The following is a 21,345-nucleotide window of genomic DNA, read 5'->3' as shown; positions in this document are numbered from 1 at the left end:
AGCGTGTTTCTAAAGAATGGCATCTGGTTAGGATGAGCTCTAGTGGGTCATCAGAAGGGATCCAGAAGCAAGCATCATCCCTGTGACCTGAAAACCTTCCAGAAAACAAGATGTGCCTAGAAGACAGTGATACTTACCCCTGACCTATGTAGACCTAGGAGTGAATGTATATTTTTGCCTTACTTTTTTTTAGCAAAATACATAATTAGGTGTCATAGGGTAGAGATATGATGAAAGAATGTTTTTGCACAGCCATAAGGTCTATTCATGTTTTAAATATTATTATAAAGAATAAAGTAGTTGGGAGGGCTTAGGGGTCGCCAGCCTCTCTGAAGATCTGTAGGCAGTGAATGTTTAGTGGGGGCGATGTTGTTTCTTCAGTGGTTAGCCATTGGTAAGTTGTCTGTGTTCTGTAAGCAGCACTGAGTAACACACTGGGACACACACATTGGAAGTAGACTGTTGAGAAGAGGAGGGGATCAGCTAAGGAGAGAGGAATAGGAAAAAGTAGTAGAGGGTAATTATGATCAAAAGACACTATGTACATGTGTAAGTGTTATAATGAAACCCATTATTTTGTATAATTATATAATGTTATAAAATCTTTAAAAAGTGAAAAATTTAAAAACTAAAATTGTTATGTAACTGTAGTTAATTAAAGAAAAGGCAAACTTCGGGGTTTTTTGTTTTGTTTTGTTTTTTAGTAAATGTGGAGTAACCTAAGCATAGAGTGTTGGTAAATCCCATAGTAGCCTGTAGGTAATGTCCTCAGCCACTCAGCAGCAGTCCCTGACCCAGAGAGACTTGCAACCCCACACACTCCACTCTGGGGAGTGCCCCACACACGTGTGACATTGCTTATCTTTTACAGCAAGTTCTCCCTGACTTTTCCAGTCCTGACATGCTCGTGTGCACAAACACTGTGCCTAGTGCCTGTAGTGCTGACAGCAGTGACATGCTGCACAGAGCCGCAGCCTGGGCGTGAGAGCAACAGAGCTTCTTCGTGATGCAGTTCTCAGGATGAACTTGTCAGTGGGAGTGAGGGGTGTGTCTTGAGGAGAGGGGCAGCTGCCTCCCTCTCTGCTGCTTCTGAACATCTCAGAAATAGAATTTTAAGAACTGCATACAACACACACACAACACAATCAAAAATGTTATTCCAGTTTCGATACCATGCCAAAACGCTCTCAGTATCAGTGACCAGTCATTTCACTGCAGAATGTGTTGTCACTTGAGGAGCCAGACACTCGGGATATGCTAACTTGGGACTTGCTCTGCTGAGAAGAGTACAGAGGTGCATCTGATTGTAACGAGAGTGTTTTGTCTCTGGTCCCTCCTAGCATTACAACACCTCCCTGCTTGCTGCTGCAGCAGCGGCAGTCTCAGATGACCAGGACCTCCTGCACTCCTCCCGCTTTTTCCCGTATACCTCCTCGCAGATGTTTCTCGATCAGCTAAGTGCTGGAGGAAGCACTTCTTTGCCAGCCACCAACGGAAGCAGTAGTGGCAGCAACAGCAGCCTTGTGTCTTCCAACAGTCTGAGGGAGAGCCATGGCCATGGCGTGGCTAGCAGGAGCAGCGCGGACACGGCGTCCATCTTTGGCATCATACCAGACATTATCTCGTTGGACTGACGCCCTCACCCTGCTGCTCCCACCCTGTCCCAGATTCAATGACTTGGCAGAAGAGAACTCTGTGCTCTGTTTTACCTTATCCTGTTTAGAAAAGTACACAAGCGTGGGTTTTTTTTTTCCTTTTTTTAGGGAAAAAAATTAAAAGAAATGTACAGAGAACAAAACTATATTTTCAGTTTTACTTTTGTATATAAATCTAAGACTGCCTGTCTGATAAAATACTTGTTTAAAAAAAAAGGAAGGAAAGAAAAGAAAAACAAGCACCCACAAACCTCCTTCAGTTCATTTTTTCTGGATTCTGAAGACTTCACCATTTGTCCTATGGTTTGGGTTTTATTTTACTTCAATGGCATTATCTTACTTGCAATAACAGAAACAGAATTGCATGTATGAAGTTTTAAATTGTGGGCTTTGTTGTGGGGAGGGGGTTGGGATAGTTTTGATTTCCATTTTTTAAAAGTAACAGACTTGGATTCTGTTTGTGTATGCGTGGATTTTACCAGCCTTAAGTTATAAATCTCACCTGTCCCACTGCATTCCCTTTGTTTTCAGTACATAGCTCGTGGGTATGTGTGTTTTCGGTGTGTGCCTGTGTGTATTGTTCTGTCATCACTGTCCCCTCTCCTCCTGAGTTGGCATTTAGTTAATATCAGTTGCCTGCTTCTCTCAAAGTGTTTCAGAGGCCTTGAACTCTGATGTGAGCATCTTTCTCAGCTCTCCCAATGCATGTTCTCCATCACAGGTTGTCTATGATCTGCTGTGTACCCCCAAGAGTGTGTTTCCTAGAAGTGCTGGAGCAAAAGCTGCCTGGATAGGCAGCCTGAGGGCAGGCCTGTAATCAACAGCACACTTGTGTTGACTCTGAATCTGAATTGCCAGTATTTTGTATGTAAACCAAGTCTGTGAGCCCTTGCATTTTGGCCACAGGGTAATGAGTTCTCCTGAGAATCTTCATACCAAAGTGAGATATGAAAGAGTCTTGGAAGCCCCATGTGCAGCTGGCAGAGGACATTGTTCCACTTCAACAAAGAAGTCAATTACCCTAAAGTTGACAGTACAGTGCAGCTCACTTGTGGGTCCATAGCAAATCTGTTTGATAAAAGTTTGAAACTCAAAAACAACCTTAGTTATTTGCTTCACTGGTTCTGAGTATACTTCCTTTCTTAGCCTTGCTTATTTTTTACTCACCTTTTAATGACAAGCATAACATAGGAAGCCATTTTTTAATTCAAGAATCAGTCGGTCTTATCTACTCTCAATAACAGAATATGTAAATATACTAAGATTTCTTCAGGAGATGATTAAAGATCAAAGGAAAGAGAAAGTACTCTCATTCAAAGTCATCAGAAAAGACACAGTGCTCATACACCGGAAGTTAGATGGCAGCTGATGGAGGGCACAGGGTCATCACAGAGAGGAAGGGGGACACCATCACCAGTTCCCAGCCTGGTTTTATGTTACAGCCTTGTGTTCTCAGAGGTGAAGGGCCCCCTTTGTGTATATTAAACTTGTTTTCAAACCTTGCATCAGTAACAGAAGGACCTATATTGATCCAGGTAGAAGTCAAGATGGCTGTATCTTCAGTTGTATGATATAAAGTAAATGATTCATATGACAGTATGGCATCTAAAAAATGATAGCTGTTTTTTATAGCATCTCTGCTACTAAACTGTCAACTTGAATTTTGAAAAAAGTCGGTGTTGATATGTATATGTATGTGTGTATATGTGTATTTATAAACAAGAGTGTGTGTGTGTGTGTGTGTGTGTGTAACATCGTCTTCCCCTGCGCATGTGTGTTCCACACAGAAACAGCTGTGTTAGAGTCACAAAACAATCCGCAATAAAACAAGGCATTTGTTGTCAGTTCAAACCAGAAATGGTTACGTTGTTAAATTCATCTGGTGTGGTGAGTAACATGGTTGTTTTTTTCATTGCTGTATTAATTTAGGCTTGTTTCAGATAAGGTCTTAATTTGTGTCTAAATTGGGGTTAGAGTAGGAATCACTGAAATTGTGGGTGTTTCTGTTAACATTGCAGTAGGAAACATTTTTATTATTTCAGCTATCTAAGGTAAAATGAATAGTTTTCCTTGTTCTTGGATTTTTTTTAACTTGGTTTTAGGCATCTGATCAGTTTTTATGTCTGATGCTGAATTACGAATTTAGAATGATCAATCCAGTTGAAAACCCAGCCCTCTTCATTCTTCAGCCCAAGTGGAAGGGTCACTTTCCTTTGGTGTCCTGCACTGTACCGATCTAAGGGGAGAATGGGTAACAGGAAGAAATATATGTTCTGTGACTTTGGTCATGTCCTCATGGGAGAACAAACCTTTAGTTGTCTGTATATTTTAGTTCCTTCCACATAGTGAAGAGATCATTTCTTCAATTGTTGACTTTCTAAACATTGCATGTGGTTAAGTTCAGTCAGAGACTTTCACAACCCTTAATACTTCTAGTCATGCACTACTGTATCTGACATTTACAAGAGCAGCGCATGGCCACTCCATCTCCTTTTGTTGTTTTTCCTTAGCCCACCCTCACTCCATGCCCTGCCAACCTTGATAGACCATGGACAACCACTGTTCTCAGCGTCTTTGAGCACGTTTCCAGGACCCCTTGCCTTTTTCTTTCTAGCATGCACACGTGTGCTCTATACAGTGCTGTGTGTGCCCCTGTATCTGTGAGCACACATCGTCGATAAAGTAGGTTCAACTAGCAGGGTGGAGGTGGCTTTTAATTTACTACGTGGGCATTACTGGACACATTTTTTAAAGATGAAACTTAACCTATCATACTTGGTTGACCAGTTCATTGTATTAAAGTTTTTCCATTGCTAATTTAAATATACATCTACATTACTGACTTAAATAATCACTTAAGTCTTGAAAAATGTGGGGAGTGTTTTGGCCAATTTTCCTTTGAGGACAAATGTGTGAAACGGAATGAAAATATACCCCAATTGTAAATGAATAAATGTAGACAGAACCTAGTTTTTAAAGCAATTTGAATTTTAAATACATAAAACTTTCAGGATCTTCAGGACTCTTAAAAGCACATTTGAATTTATTTTAGTAAGAATTTTGTTTTATGGACACACAATATTGCATTCTGTTTTTTTTTTTTAATTAAACACAGTGTAGATTTCAAAGAGGGGGCAGAATAGCTGGTGGTCCCAGAATGTGCTGCTGTTGTTTTATTAACAAAGGGGAAATGTATATAAATAGATAAAAATTACCATGAATTCCATGAACTTAAATCTGTGATTCATTGCCTTAAAACTTTCTCTTAGAATTTCCATACCGCATGCCAAACCAGTAAAATGGCTTTTAAAACTGTATAGTAGACCAATGTTAGTTTGTATAAAAGTACCAAGTGAAAATATTTATTACATGCATTGGAGAAAAGTTGTTTCCCTATTGAATGTTACCTGTTTATGTAGAGCTCTTTAGATGTAATAAAAGAAAAGCCTTCAGTTAATTCGTGTTCTGTAAAATACTACTATTGGGTCTATAGGGGAACAGTACCCATAAGAAAAGTGCTGGTGCAGTATAGTCCCAAGGCCTTGTCAAGCCAGAGATTTCAAAGCATGACATGTAACTGATACCTCTACATCATGCTTTGAGGTTGCTCTTACTGGGATACATGTAGCTCTGTAGTGAACCACAGTACCTTAAATCTTTAAGATTTATTTATCATGTATACACTGCTCTGCCTGCATATCAGAAGAGGGCACCAGATCATTATAGATGACTGTGAGCCCCATGTGGTTGCTGGGAGTTGATCTCAGGACCTCTGGAAGAGTAGTCAGTGCTCTTAACCTCTGAGCCACCTCTCCAGCCCCCTTAAAGGTACTTGTCTGTCTGCTGTCCAAACGCCTGGGCTCCTCCACTCTATGGTGAGCAACTGGGTGCTAGGTAAACTTGTTGGAATTTGAGGAATGCACAAGTGGGGACCCTGAAGCAACAGCCTTTCCTGATGTGACTGTAAATTGGACTTCAGGGAGTTTGAGCTCACTTTGCCACCATCACTAGAGCAGGGGGTGGGGAAGGGCAGCCCAGGTTATACAGACTACCCTTTAGCCATGTGTTCTTTGCAAGCCGTACTGGAGATTTCACTCAGCCAAATAAGATTCAGAAAAACATGCTTTGAAACTACACCGAGGGTAGGACATGGTGGAGCACACCTTTAATCCCAACACTTGGGAGGCAGAGGCAGGCAAATCTCTGGGTTTGAGGCCAGCTTGGCCTACACAGAGACCCTGTCTACATTGAAACACTTTCTCAAAAAAAGCCATGGGTCAGGGCTACACTGGAAGGCTGGAGGTATTTGACAGTGCTTGCCTGGCATGCTGGAAGCACTGAACTCAATCTCCAGCAGCAAATAAAAGAGGCATAGTAGTGTACACCTGTGATCTTAGCACTCAGGAGCTGAAGGCAGGAGAATCAGAAGGTCAAGGGCATCCTTCACAAATTTGAGATAAATTTGGGATACATGAGACCCTGTCTTAAAGGGGGGCGGGGAGAAGGAAAGGGAAGCCAACAGACATCGGAACACATTGGGGAAGTACCTCTTCTATAGGCATCCAGGCTGTCCTCACCCTGTCCCACATAGAGCATCAGCAAGGAGCACCTGTCAGGTATTTGGTGTTGTAGACTGGTGAGCAGAAGTGTTGGGTCTGGACCCTTCCCATCTGGTAAGGAAATACAGCCTTCTCTTTGGAGGTCTAGCCTCCCCCAGGAGGATTTGCCATGGGAGTCATGAAGAATTTTACCATGTGTTGCTCTTGCTTTCTCTGGCTTCTTTCCGGTTCCCTAGCATTTTTTTTTTTTTTTTTTTTTTTTTGGTTTTTCCAGACAGGGTTTCTCTGTGGCTTTGGAGGCTGTCCTGGAACTCGCTCGGTAGTCCAGGCTGGTCTCGAACTCACAGAGATCCACCTGCCTCTGCCTCCCGAGTGCTGGGATTAAAGGCGTGCGCCACCAACGCCCGGCTCAGACTTTTGCTTTAATATCATGTTGGCCACAAACCAAAATCCTCTTTGAAGGGATGTGCCACTAATATCCCTGTTTTTTGTATTAAAGAAATCTGCCGGATTGCCTATAATCAATCTACTCAGGGAACACATAGTATCCACTCTCAGGAAAATGAGGCCGTTCTTTCTCCATTCTTCTGTCTAGTTTGAGCCGTACAGCGTATGTGAGCTAACAGAATTAAGACTACCACTGTTTGGTCCCCTGGACTGTTCCCAGAGCTTAGCCCTTAGTAAAAGGTGTGTGTCTCATCAAACTTCCCAAGAGACGCTGTGTCTTGATGTCTTTCTGCCTTCACTAAGGAGCAAAGCCACAGCCGGTCCTGGCGCAAAGGAATGAAGGTCTTCATGTTCACAGGTCTGCACCCAATCTATTTGTGTCACATAGGGACTTCTGAGTGAGGCACTGGTTCCTGCTACTGATTTCAGGGCCTCTCAGATTCTGGACATGGCCTGGGATATCCCCTTATTCTTTTAGTCCCAAGAAAGTGGCTTAAAGTCATGATTCCCCCTATCACTTGAGTACCAGGGCACAGCTTCAGAAAATTCTTCCAGGAACATCACGCCTTCCTAACTCTGCAAGGCCTCTGAAGGGACCAGACCTCCCACTTCCTTTGGTGTGGAATGTAAAGTTAGACCACTTCCCACTGCTCAACTGATCCTACACTTACCATTCACTCTAATATGTGTTTCCACTTTGTACCTGTTTATGAATGAGTGCCCTGCACTTCCTGTAGCTGGTCATATGGAAATGAGGGTTTATCAGTGGGATTGTAAAACTATAAGAAATGGTGTGCCTTTGTGCTTGTTGCTTTGTGTCTGTGTACACACACTGCTTGTCACTCTGTGTGTCTGTCTGTCTGTGCTCTGAGCTCATTGTTCGCTATGCATGCAGGTACATGCACTCTGCTTATTGCCAGTTCCTAGCCAACCCTAGCCTTATCTTAGAAATGCCGAAGGTGGTTCTTGCACCCAAAAGCAGGCTGGTCTTCTGGCAAACTGTTCTTTTGGAGAAATGCTACCATGGATAAATGCCAGTTCTACATGCTCCCAAATTGCCAACCATTTTCAAGTCGTGATCTTCATCCTTGTGAGATCCAAAGGCTTTGAAAAGCACAGTGGTCTGCCCAAGGTGAGGGTAATGAAGTTGCAGAGTCAGCACTGGTACACAAACCTGACTACAAATCATAGGTCCTTCTGTGCTGCAAAGGGCTAGACTAATGTTAGAACTAAAATCAATACAGACCTCTCATTACAGCATGTAATACCATGACTACATCATTTATTGGTACTTATCCCCTGCAAATGTTGTGCCATCTGGTCTGATTGTCAGGTTTGCCATCTCCAGATAAATCAGTTTAGGTTTTCAAGCCCTGGAGCTCTCATATTCTACTCCCTGGATGTCAGCTCCCTCAGTAGTCTTGCACAGGAAGGGTGATCCTTTGGATAAATGTGTCATATTTCACTTGGCCGTTTGGTTCGATGCCCGCTTCCTTGAAAAGATCATCCACTGCAATAAATCACATTAATGTTTCAATTTGGATTTGCTGGGATTAGAGGTTCCCAGAAGTCTTCCCTGAGAATCTGATGGACTGTTCCCATGGACTGGGACGCAAACCAAAACAGAAGGATAACCTGCTTCTAAGGCCCCAGAGACCACTGGTCTAACTTTCCCACTTTGTTCAGGGACCAGCATATGAACAGAGTATACTGGTGAGGATTCAGTCACTGAGGCTTCCTTGTACTTGTTTTTATTTTTTAACATTTATGTATTTATGGGGGGGGAGTTATTGTCCATGCTACGTGTGTGGAAGTTAGGGGACATCTTGTGGGAGTCAGCTCTCTCCTACCGTATAGGCTCCAGAGATCATACTCAGGTCAGCAGGCTTGGCAGCCAACACAGAACTCAAAAAAGAAACATCTGACCTCTGTGTCTTTCAAGAAACTTTTAGCATGTATGTTTTACCTTCCAGCCCACCCTTGCAACCTTCCAGTCATACCGGCATCATCCACAGCTCCAAACACAGCTGCACTGATCCAGGCTCCATCTTTTCCTCTTTTCCCTCTAATTCTCCAGATAAGTCCACCTCTCCCCTCGCTGCCCCCCTGTCAACAGAATACTGAGTGACAAGTGTTCTGTTACCATCACCTCACTACAAATGTGTGGGTGACAAGAGCACATGGCTTACATGCACCTTGAGTTTGAGTTGGATCCCTAGCGTTAATTTGAAAAAAAAATTGTATCCTGTCAATTAGTGTACATGGAAAAAAGTCCAACTGCAGCTGAAATTCAAAGCATCAAACCTCATTGTTCAGGGGCTGGAATGGTAGCTGGGCAGTTAAGACACATACTGCTCTTGAGAGGACCATGATTCCATTCCCAGTAGACATGTGGGTGGCTCACAACTGCCTGTAACTCCAGTCCCAGGGGATCTGATGTCCTCTTCTGCCCTCCTCAGGTAACTACATATGTGGCATACCCTCACACTGGCACATACACAATTTGTTTTTCATTTTATTTAACCCATGCCTACATGGATTCTCTGAAATTCTACCAGGTTTTTTGTTTGTTTGCTTTGAGAGAGTATCACTTCCTAGAACTTACTATGTAGACTAGGCTGGCAGACTGGAACTCAACAGAAATCAGCCTGCCTCTGCCTCAAGTGCTTGGATTAAAGGCCTGTGCCACCACACCTGCCCACCCACCTCCCCCCAAAAAAGATCTTTTTGAAAGCATCATTGCTTTTTTAAAAGATACTAATTTAGCCCAATATCTTGGTGTACACCTTTAATCACAAAACTCTAGAGGCAGGGACAAGTGGAACTCTTGAGTTTAAGGCTAGCCTGATCTATATAGTGAGATCCTGTCAGATAGATAGATAGATAGGTACATAGATGATTCATAGATACATAGGTGATGGATGGTTGCATACATACATACGTAGATGATAGATAGACTGCAGTTCTGTCTTTTCAAACCCATAGGTGCTCTGAGCCTGAGGAGACAGATGCATCTTATTTCATGGAAAAGCATCTAACTTCCAGCTGCAGAGGATAGGCCAAGGATCAGCTCCAGCATCAGTGACAAACCAGAAGAGGGCAGTACGCCACAGCCCAGTGCTGACCAGAAGGGGGCAGCACTCCACAGCCGGGTGATAACGGGTGAGGGTGCTACATATACCAAGGATGCTTCCAGATAGAACAGAACATTTCTTTCAAATCCCCAGAAGAGATTGTTCTTATTTGTGGTATCTTGTGTTCCACTGCAGCCAGGAGCTCCTTCCCAGTGTGTTGTGCTCATTAGCACGGAATGGAGTCTAGGGGCCTGACTCTCACTGTAGATGGATCACTAACCACCTAAGAGGACAGTCTACCAGCAGTAGGCCAGTTTTCCCTCTTTACATGAAAATCAGTTGCAGTAAAAGCTGCCAGCTGAGAGAAATTGGGAGATGAATCTACCTGCTGGGCACTGTTTTTAACGGCTTTGCTCAGGACCTTCATGGGTGCAGAGAAAATCTGGGCAGGCTGGTCCATAGAATACTAGCTCTTGGAGAACCCCAGGGATAACTGTCACAGCTTCATTTACAGCAAGGGGAAGAATCACATTCTACGGCTCCCTAAAGGAAGGAAGGGCCCAGATTCAAACTCATTCAGATCACAACCTGAAACCTCTGTACTGGTTAGTTGTAATCGTATTGGGGCCTTTCAACCCACTGTGCCTAAGCTAAGCCTCAAGCTAGCCAGCCAACCTGGAAAACCTGGCTTTGGAGGTGAATGATGCAGCCTGAGACAGGCTGTGGTCCACAGTGTGTCATCACCAGGGCTGCCAACAGTGCTAGCAGCCCAAGCATGTACCTAGAGCTTTCTCAGAATTCCCAGGCCCTCACCCTGCTGTGAATCAAGAAATGTAGGCAAGACCACCTCATGGTTTGTGGCCAAGGTAGGTTTCTCTAGTTTTCCCTGAAAAGCTCCCATACTCCCAACTCTTAGGGCTGCTGGGGGCAGGAGCACAATGGCCTCTCAGTTTGGAAACACCATCATTGGCCATATCAGAGCAAGCTATTGTGAGAAGATGGCCCTGGAAATGAGGGGCAACTGGACCCTGCTTTCTGCCTCAGCTCCGCTCAAGAGCCATTCACTCAGTTGTCCCTTTCTATCAATAGAACGGCCACTTGTGTTGCCAGTACACCCTGCGTGATAGCTTTTAGTGTGTGTGGCTCGTGTGCACATGTGTGTGCCTGTTGATTTGTGTGAGCACCAGCACATGTATGGAAGCCTGACCTTGACATCTGGTGTCTCCCTCTATGGCTCTCTATCTTTGTTTAAGGCAGAGTCTTTCTGACCCTGGAACTGCAATTCAGACTAACTAACCAGCTTGTCCTGGCATCCTGTCTCTGCCTCCTGAGTGAGTGCTGGAATTACAGGCAGACACTCTCTCTCTCTCTCTCTCTCTCTCTCTCTCTCTCTCTCTCTCTCTCTCTCTCACACACACACACACACCTGTCCAGCTTTCTTACACAGGTTCCCAGAACCCAAACTCAGATACTTGTGGAACAAACTACTCATGGAGCCATCTCCCAAGTCCCTGTCATGGCCTTTTGACATTATGACACAGTATTGCATACAGAGTCAACACAATAAAGTTCTTTTTTAAAAAATTAGAATGTTTAAAGTGTAGCCATCCTGGGTCATATCAAGACCCTCAATGACAGCTTTGACAAGGTGAGTCCCAGAAGATGCCCCAGCTGCTCACATGAAACCACTGTTCCTCGGACCCCAACTGGGCTGTCTCTGGGCCAGCCCTCTACCCTGGTCCACTTCTGCCTGTCCCCTCAGGTTCTGCCTTGAGCCCCAATTCAGCCCTCAGCCATCTTGATTTGTGCTTTTACATGCTTCTGGGCCACTCCTCAGCTGGCCATCTGCACAGCCTTGGATAGTATACACAACATTGCCCTCCCCACAATTCCCTAACCCTCCCCAGATGGTTCAGTCGGCCAAGCTGTTACCTTCCTTATGAGTGAGCTTCTCTCCCAGTTTCATGAGTTTTGACCGCAACTCAGATGCCATGATGTAACCTTTCTTCTCCTTGTCTGCCATCAGCATGGCCAGAAGGATTTCTTTCCTTGGGTCCTCTTGTTTTATTTGGGTGTGCATAATGGTCAGGAAGGTGGAGAAATCCAGCTCTCCGTGCTTATCTGGGAAACCCCAAACAGCACAGTGAGCTAGCTGGAGGAAACAGCTCTTGGGGAAGCCCATTGACCTGCCTGACTATCATAGCCAGCCCCAAGGCTACTGAGTTCTTAAGGCACTGGTCCTGCTAAGGGAGACAAGGTTGTCCTTCTGATCCACCATGGGCCATTCACAGCATGGAAAGTCTCTATTTCATCCTCCCAACAATCTCTAGTAATGATGTGTGATAGTGTTAACTATCTGCTTGACAGAATCAAAACCTTAATGAAAGGCTTGTGGGCATACCTGCGGGGATCATCCTGATTATGTTAATTGATGAGAAAGACAAGTCTATTATGGGTGGCACCAATTCCTAGGATAGAGGTTCCCCAACTATATCAGTGGAGAAGTGGGCTGAGTCCTACCATGTACACATTCATTGCTACCTTCTTCTGACTGTGTGATTAGGTGCTTCAAGCCATGATGGATTGAGCTTGATATATGAGCTAAAATTATCCCTTCCATCCTTAGGTTGCTTTGGTCAGGGTATTTTATAGCAATAGAAGAAAAAAAACTAAGACACTATGCTTATTAATCCCTCCTCCAATCTTGCTTGCTAAGGTGACAGTAGAAACAGAGTATTGAATCATGGCATGGGACCAGATGGAGCTGTATTAGGACCACCAGTCTGCAAATAATGACATGGAAACTTATTATTAATTATGAAAGCTTGGCCTTAGCTTAGGCTTTTTTCTAACTAGCTCTTATAATTTAATTAACATCTTCATTCTATCATGTGGCTCAGTCACCTTTCCTTTGTCCCATGTGTTGGGACTTGTTCTGTGTTCCGTTGGCATCTCCAGCACACCGAGATTCATCCCTCTGACTTCCTTTCTCTTCCCAGAAGCCCCACCTAACTCTTGACCATTCAGCTTTTTATGACACCAATCACAGCAATACATCTTCACACAGTGTATAAGTATGACACAACAGGGCTGTCTCCTTTGCTCCCTCCCATGTTTCCAAAATGGATGAAGCCTGGTCCTGGTCAATGTGTCCATCCTCTTCCTGGCAACCACCAGAGCTACCACAGATGCATGGGTCTCAAACCCTGGTCTTCCTCGACACTCCATCTACCTTTCCATCACCTTCAGTTTCCACCTTGTTTGAGCGTGTCAAGGGACCTCAGCCCTCTCACTGCCCTGCCACAAGAAACAACCTGGAATCTGACTGCTCCTTCCTTTCTAAAGGAAAGATAAACCCAAGCTGCCCCACCCTCAGAGCTTCAAATGGAGAGCTCAGGCTTCAGTCCACTGGGCTCTGGCCATGGGCTCAGCCTGCAGCAGGAGATGCTCTCACAGCCTCCAGTGACCCTAGCAGATCCTGAGAGATGAGGATGCTGAGGCCCGGGGCTAAGGTGTGGCCCCAGACTCCAGGTCAAGTGCTCTTTCCAAGCCACCCCTTCCTCTGGGATAGTCTCTCCTTCCTGAGTGTCCAGTCTCCACTGCAGAGCACCCTGGTGTCAGACACCACTCCTAAAAATAAAGGAACAACAAAATGCCAGCCACGGTGATACACACCTTTGATCCCAACACTTGAGAGGGAGAGGCAGGTGAATCTCTGAATTCAAGGCCAGTCTGGTCTACAAAGTGAGTTTCAGGACAGCCAGGGCTTCATAGTGAAACCCTGTCTGGAAAAAAAAAAAGAACCAGTAAAATTTGGGTTTGATTATAGAAGTCTCATATGTTCCAGTTGAAAAGAAAATAATCATCCTTATGCCAGCAATGGAGAGAGCTGCTTGATAGTAGTGCTTGGCGTGGGTTGTTACAGCCTTGTTACAGTTTCTAGGTCAGTCTATGAAGTCAGAAAAACTAAGTTCTATCTGAGTCCACCATTGGTTTCAGAGCCCAGGTACCTAGCTGGCTCTGGGACACCATGTTTGTTTAGGAGGTGGTCAGATAGGGCCCACACCTGTTTTCATTAAGCATATACCAAACCCTCGCAAAAGACTATTCCCCATAAGTATAGGAGTTGAGTGTGGTAGCAAACGTCTGTAAGCCCAACATTTGAGGGGTGGAGCCTGGAGGGTCAAATCAGTATCACCCTGGACTAGTACAATGTGAGTTCAAGACCAGCCTGGGCTACATGAGACCCTATCTCAAAAGCAAAGGGGGAAAAAGCCACTGGGACCAATGAGTGTGCTTTCCTAGGGGCTGTGACAGACTTGGCAGGACATGAGACCAGGGTTCCCTGTGGAATGAAACACTGTATACAAGGTCAGCTACCTCTACAGTTCAGTCCTGGTGAGACACACTACCACCAGGACTTCCTGCTTCAGAGTTTTCACCACTACCATCTGCTTCTCCCAGCTGGGCCTCTCACAAGCCCATCTGGACAACCCACTCACCTATCCCATGAGTCTGCAGGTGCCGCTCTACTTCTCCAGGTGTGGGACTGGCCCCCAGGCACCTCATGGATACCAGAAGATCTGTGGCCTTAATCTTCCCTCTTTGCTGCTTGTCATACAGGGAGAAGCATTCTTTGTAGTCTGTACCAAGCGAGGAAGGAAGTCAATAGCAGGTGGTCACTCCCCCACTCATGCCCCTCCCCACACTTGCATGCTGGGGACAAACTGGGACCTTGCACTTGCTGTGTAGGCACTGTAACATTGAGCCCCCCCCTCCCTGTTCTCTTCCTGCTTCTTTTGCCTCACCAGATTTCTAGAATCCCATAAAAATGGAGTATGATGGCACATGCCTGTAATCCCAGCACTTGGGAGGTGAAGGCAGGAGAGTCAGGAGTCCAAGTCTAGTTAGAGGTTAGTCGAGGCTATATGAGACACTGTTTCAAGAACAAAACAAAAAGGGCCAGCAAGGTGGCCCAATGACCTGAATTTGATCCCCAGAACTCTCATGATATAAGAGAGAGAAACAACTCCTGCCGGTTGCCTTCTGATATCCACAGTACATATTCACTCACACACGCATGCATAAATCAATGTAATGAAAATATGAAACTACCAAGTAGAATTCAGAGAAAGAATTGTTGAAGATATATTTGTATTGTTTTTATTTGTATGTATGTGACTCTATGAGTGAATGTCACTGTGTGTGTAGGTGCCAAAGAGACCAAAAGGTTGGGTGCCCTGGAAATGGAATTACAAGTGGTTTTAAGCCTCCCCACATAGGTACTGGGAACCTGGCTCAGGTTCTCTGGAAGAACTGTCTCTCCAGCCCCCACTGGATTCATTTTTAGTATAAGCACATACCAAGCATGTATCAAATTTTACATGGGCTATACTAGACTCAAAAAGAGTATGTATCTGAAATCCAACCTTCACAGGGTATCCTGTGGCTGATGTGGCCAGGATGCCCCCTCCGTTCTTCAAAACCTGCCTTCAGGCCTACCCAGGAAGAAGAGAGCTGGGTAGGGCTACCAGACTCTCAGGGACCTGTGCAAAACAGATGTGCCTGTCCTGCCTCTGCCTGCTGAACACCTCCAGAAGCAAATGATGGACAGGGGTTTATTACTGCAGATGATCCTTCATATGTCCAGCCCCAGGCCCTAGCTCCTGAACTCTCAAGTTCTCCTCTGGCAGGTCCTGGTCTCTACATGGAACTGCTACAAGTGTGTCCAGGGCCTTGGCAGTACTGTCCCATAGTTCTCCCCGAAGCCTTCGTCCCTGTGCAGTAGCCCCCTCCTGCTGCAACTGTATAGCTGGCAGAGCTGTCCTGGCTCTTCCAAGCAGCCCCTAGAGGCAAAGCCAAGCCACCTGGGAGCTTGGGAAAGATCCCAACTCTGCAGATGGAGATTCTGTGGGGTGAGCTGCCCTAATCCCCTAATCCCTACTGTTTTCCAAAGAAGGCAGCTGAAGACTGTGAGAGTGGGCTCAGGATTAACTGACTGTCCAGATGGGCACACTGCATTCCCCCATGCTGATAACAAGAGGCCAGCCTCTGAACAAACTGATTTCTCTTCCAGCCTCAACAGATCTACCTTTTCTTTCATTTCTTAAATATTTTAATGCATTTATTCATTTATTTATTTTTATTTATTTAGCATCTGTGTGTGTAGGGGTCAGAGGGCATCTTGTGAGGGAGTTTGTTCTCTTTTACCATGTTGGGTGGGGTGGGGGGATGGAACTCATTGTCAGGCTTGGCTGTAATTGCCTTGCCTTTATCTACTGAACCATCTCGACAGACCCAGTCCATCTCTTCAAACCTGCACAGCCAGATTCCCTGGAGCTGGAGTTACAGGTGGGTGTGAGTCACCCAGTGTAGATGCTGAGAGCCTAACTCAGATGCTCTTAACCACTTAGTCATCCCTCCAACTCTCCACCCTACCACCCAAACTCTGGTCCTTTGCATCTCTGGGACCCCTGCCTGAATAACTGGCAAGCACTTCTGGGGTCTGCTGAACACTGTCCACATCACAGGGCTTTGTGGGTCCTAGATACCTGCAGTCTTATCCCCCTGTGCTAGAACAAGATAACAGGAACACCAGGGAGCCCCTGGCTCCCCTGCGGGCCCTGCTCCTCCAGTCCCCTACACACACACACACACACACACACACACACACCCTGCACACAAATCTCCATCCTCTTAATCCAGCCACCCATCCTTTACTGCTTTCCATTCTGTCTTTCACTCTCCTAGATTGTGACCCAAGAAAGGGGGTTTTATCTTCCATCTTACTGCTGGATTTTTAACACCTGGGGCAGGGCTGGCACAGAGAAAAGACACTTGCTGAAGTAATGAATACGTTGAGGTAAATACTTCGGGTTAAAAATCCCTAGAGATATGCAAATACTCCAAATAAAAAGACCTTCTCCAGCCCTCATCCCCTCTTACCCAAGGGAAAATGGTTAACATCTGTGCTAACACATTCATATGTTTACCATGCACCTTAAAGGTACTAAGAATGTGCAGTGCACAACTCACACATAATAAAACATGCAATGCTCTCCATTATAAATTCTAACTTGGAGATGGTGGCACACGACTTTCATTCCAGCACTTGGGAGGCAGAGTCAGACAGATCTCTTGAGTTTGAGGCCAACCTAGTCTATAGAGCAAATTCTAGAATAGCCAAGACTACCCAGAGAAATCCTGTCTCTAAAAACCCTAAATAAATAAATAGAATAAATTCTGTCTAGCCAACTCAGCATTATGAGTTTTGCCCACTCTTGTATTCGAAGTTAACCCACAACTTCTATTTAATAAAATAATGCAATCCTTTTCCCAGTGAATTAGGGTTGTAATTTCATTAAATCCAACAAGTGGCCCTTTAATAAACTGTTTCTCATTATGAGTCTCCTGTAACCCAGGTTAGCCTTGAACTTCTCATCCTCCTGCCTTGGCCTCCTGAATGCTGGGGTTACAAAGAAACACCATCATATCCAGATTATGTGTGTCAGGGATTGAACCAAGGTCCTCATGCATGCTAAGAAAGCTCTCTACCAACTGAGATACATCACCAGCCCCTAAACTGAAACTTCTTTCAAGTCTCCCATGCTACTGATTGCAGCAAGGCTGTCTTCTTAGCTTTCCACATAGACTGAACAGTTTGCACCTTCCCTGTTTAATAGTACCTGATTTTAATATCAACTTACAAAATTCCTAAAAGTAAACTTCTCATGGCCAGGGCCCAGCTGGGATGCTATTCTCTCCTTTGTGCCCAGCTCACAGCAGCACCATAAGGTGACATCACTGGCTCCAGGTGAATGGCCAGGCAGCAGCCTCCAGAGGCCCTTTTCCTCTGCTTTCTTCCTTTCTAGTAGTTTCAAAAGCCACAGAAGAGAGGGACAGTGAGTCTGTCATCCTGGTGTGGGGGGGGCAGGGACACTTCTGAGGCTGAAGGTGGCCTCTGGCTTAGGTCCACCTTTAAAGACCTTATTTTTTGGGGTGTGTGTGTGTGTGTGTGTGTGTGTGTGTGTGTGTGTGTGTGTGTGTATGTACAAATCCATGTGCCTATGGAGACCAGACTTATTGGAAGCCCTGGAAGCTGGGGTTACAGGTGTTTGTGAGCAGTCCCTCTGTAAGAACAGTACAAATTCTTTTTTTTTTTTTTTTTGTATTTCCAGATAGGGTTTCTCTGTATTGTTTTGGAAGCTGTCCTGGAACTCGCTCTGTAGACCAGGCTGGCCTCGAACTCACAGAGATCTGCCTGCCTCTGCCTCCCGAGTGCTGGGATTAAAGGCTTGTGCCACCCATGCCGGGCACAGTACAAATTCTTAAATGCTGAGTCATCTTGTCAGCCCCTAGCCCATAAATGTGGGTTAAGCCCAGGGCTTTAAAGTCCCCTCTGGCCTTGGCCATACTTCGGGGGATAGGGTGTTAAGGATTCTAAGAGAAGGTACCCACTTGGACCTATTAGGCCACATCCCTGCCACTCTCTCTTGTAGACCAAGCTCACTTACATCTCTGAGATAGATCCTTGCTGGAGTAACCAGAAGCCATTCCTGTGACCTGCTAGACACTGTCCTGCACCAGAGCTCCCTGGGTTCTCTGAACCTGCAGCTTTATCTCAATGACAATCATCTCAGCGGCAGTGAGCAGAAGTAGGTATCGTATCTGTTTTCATCATGGGCATAGCCTGGGAGGCAGCTGGTTGTCCCCTAAAGGTCCCAGGCAGGGTTCTGACCTCTTTTTCCAGGTACTCAGCCACCAGACCCCTGGCCAGGTCTTGGCCAAATTCTGTGTAACCCAATTCTACTTTTCTGGTCTCGGGAAAACAGAACCTAAGAGCAAGGTGTTCACACTGAACTAGGCGGGAGATACCAGCTGAGCCCCTAGTTTACAGAGGCAACAGAGGCTACGGAGGCAGGAAACATCCTGCTGAAGGGTGTAGCCCTGACTACAAAGCCCCACCCCTTTGTCAAGGGCCTTCAGTCACTATGTTAATATTCTCTGTGCAACCACCACCAGTTTCCCACCCAGACCCACTATCGGACTCTAAGGAGCACTAGCAAGCTCTATGACCCAGTTTTAAAGTCACGCTGACATATGACAAGTCCCGGGGAGTCAGCATCTTCAGGGTCACCCCCAAACAGAGAGCCAGCTGTCTCTGCAGCACCTGGCTCCGAGCCTCTGGGTGGGCCAGGGCGCCACCCCTCAGGCCTTCCTCCCTACCAACAGAACACAGCAAAGCAAATTGCCTAATGAGACACACATGTTGTGGGGAATTACTAATTAAAGAACAAACCCAACCTACCATTAATTTGGTCCTGGGAAAGGAACTTGGCCTGCAGCAGAGAAAAGAACAGTCAGGAGGGAGCATCAACAGGGGGCCTTCCCACCTACTTCCGGCATAGCCCCGCATCAACAGGGGTCCTTCCCACCTACTTCCGGCATAGCCCCGCACTCACCATCCTTGGGCACCTCTTCCTCCTGGAACTGTGTCTGGTTCTTTCCTCTGGCTCGAAGTCGAAAGTCCACCGGGCTGGGTGGAGGAGGCCTGGTAATAAATCCTCTGCTGCCATGGAGACTGGGCCCGATGCCATGGGGGTCAGATTCCAGCCTTCTCTGAGCAGTGGATGCCCCACCATCCTGAGAAGGGTGACTGTGAGGAAACAATTAGACTCTTCTGGAGGTCCTCGCTGCTGGAGGCCGAGGCTCTGCAGCAACAGGACAAATACCGGTGTCCCTTCCTGGGAGCCTAGATTCTGAAAAGGGGGCCCTGAGTGGGGCTGGCTCTGTCCTGGTCTGAGCCTACCTGTCTTGGGACCCTTTTCTCTCTCCTGAAGCTAAACTAGGATCCTTGCTGGGGCCAGACTCCCCATGCACTATTTCTCCAGAAGAGGCTGTCTGAAGGAGCCGGGCTCAGACGCAGCCCTGGGGATGCACTATCGCTGGAGCCACACTGAGGACCTTGTCTTCAGCAGGGATCCAGGTCCTTCTTCTCCTCTGCACCTCAGTTTCCTCACCAGATGCATTATGTCACCATTATAGGTAGCTGGGACCCAATGACGAGCACACAGTCAATTCTACCTCCTGGGACCTGGGGTGGTGGTGGGTGCTGGAGCTGGGTCTCCAGGCCTTTCCGTAGCTGCTCAGGGGCCTTGGGGTTTCCCAGTGACTTTCCCAGGCAGGAAGTTCCTCTATCTCTTCCTTCCTCTCCTCACCCCTTCCTGTATTAGTGCTGACTGAATTTCTCAGCACTCTATGCTGTTCCCTTTTCCCTGAGAGACAGGGGAATATGGGTGGCTCCCAGAACTGCTTCTGAGCCCTCACACTCATTTAGAATTATCCTTCCCTCATCCACACCTGGTGACTGGTTTCTCTGCAAGGTGCTGAGTCCAAGCTGGCCCAGTTGTTGGTCACTGTGTGTGGTCACCCAGTCTGTGCATGACACAGGGAGCTAACAGGGGCTGCCAAAGGCTGCAAGTGCCAGAGAGGGGTCTCCTGCCAGAGAGGGGTCTCCTGCCAGAGAGGGGTCTCCTGCCAGAGAGGGGTCTCCTGCCAGAGAGGGGTCTCCTGCCAGAGAGGGGTCTCCTTTCAGAGAGGGGTCTCCTGCCAGAGAGGGGTCTCCTGCCAGAGAGGGGTCTCCTGTCAGAGAGGGGTCTCCTGTCAGAGAGGGGTCTCCTGCCAGAGAGGGGTCTCCTGTCAGAGAGGAGTCTCCTGCCAGAGAGGGGTCTCCTGCCAGAGAGGGGTCTCCTGCCAGAGAGGGGTCTCCTGTCAGAGAGGGGTCTCCTTTCAGAGAGGAGTCTCCTGCCAGAGAGGGGTCTCCTGCCAGAGAGGGGTCTCCTGCCAGAGAGGGGTCTCCTGTCAGAGAGGGGTCTCCTTTCAGAGAGGAGTCTCCTGTCAGAGAGGGGTCTCCTGTCAGAGAGGGGTCTCCTGACAGAGAGGGGTCTCCTGCCAACTCATATGAGGGCACCTGGGTACAGGAACCCCCCTCTGGTCCTGACCATGTTCCTCCTGATTCACCTCTTCACACTCTCAAACTCAAGAATCTTGAAGTTCTGCCTGTACTCTAAGGGGTTGGTATAGTGCGGGAAGGCTGGAGAGTTCACCTCAATGGCCTTGAGAAAGTAAGGGAAGTAGGCCGGACTTTGACAGGTGGGCACAGGCCCCAATCACCCTACCGTTTTTTGTTTGTTTGTTTCAAGGATGTGACACTATCCTAAATCATTTATTGACATAAATTTTACAAATATTACTTACATCATCATCCTAAATCATTTATTGACATAAATTTTACAAATATTACTTACATCATCAGTAACAGAGCTGGAGAGTTCTATGCTTTCTCCAACTGTGTGGTGAAAGAGAGTATGTCGGAACTTTGTAGCCCTTTCAGAGACCACAACTCTTGTGGCCAGCAGATGGCAGCCCACACATCTCCTGGTGCTAATGTACTTCCTGGTTTGGCGATCCGCTGGGTGTCAGGATTTGTTCTGGTACCTTATGGGCTGGGTCATTGAGGAGAGCCTCAAAGAATTTATAGGTGACTCTTTCCACCCAGTAAGAATCCAGGACTCTCAAAGCTCCGCCCATGGTGGAGTCCAGCTCTCTCCA

The 21,345-nt window shown here is 46.4% G+C and overlaps 2 protein-coding genes across 4 annotated transcripts in view; one reads left to right on the top strand and one right to left on the bottom strand.

Annotated features, from left to right (window-relative positions):
- The window catches only part of Pias1 (protein inhibitor of activated STAT 1), a 114,022-nt gene extending 108,910 nt beyond the window's left edge, over nt 1-5,112 (top strand). For all 3 annotated transcript variants that reach the window (XM_005075574.4, XM_013117423.2, XM_040740341.1), the window contains one exon: nt 1,341-5,112. In XM_005075574.4, coding sequence (XP_005075631.1) covers nt 1,341-1,634 — 294 coding nt within the window. In that variant the 3' untranslated portion in view covers nt 1,635-5,112. The remainder of the gene's footprint in view (nt 1-1,340) is intronic.
- Nucleotides 5,113-7,926: 2,814 nt separating this feature from the next.
- Nucleotides 7,927-19,905, bottom strand: Calml4 (calmodulin like 4). Its single transcript, XM_040740340.1, has 6 exons — nt 19,819-19,905; nt 19,197-19,390; nt 19,043-19,073; nt 14,238-14,378; nt 11,668-11,856; nt 7,927-8,171 (listed from the first exon to the last, which is right to left on the bottom strand). The coding sequence occupies exons 2-6, from the start codon at nt 19,374-19,376 to the stop codon at nt 8,074-8,076; spliced, it is 639 nt and encodes a 212-aa protein (XP_040596274.1). The 5' UTR covers nt 19,377-19,390; nt 19,819-19,905; the 3' UTR covers nt 7,927-8,073.
- Between the last annotated feature and the right edge of the window lie 1,440 nt (nt 19,906-21,345).

The sequence above is a fragment of the Mesocricetus auratus genome, unplaced genomic scaffold, assembly GCF_017639785.1.
Source record: "Mesocricetus auratus isolate SY011 unplaced genomic scaffold, BCM_Maur_2.0 Super-Scaffold_100691, whole genome shotgun sequence".
In the NCBI taxonomy this organism is placed as follows: Eukaryota; Metazoa; Chordata; class Mammalia; order Rodentia; family Cricetidae; genus Mesocricetus; species Mesocricetus auratus.
The sequence above is the reverse complement of the archived record's forward strand: the minus strand, read 5'-3'. Positions and strand labels throughout refer to the sequence as shown.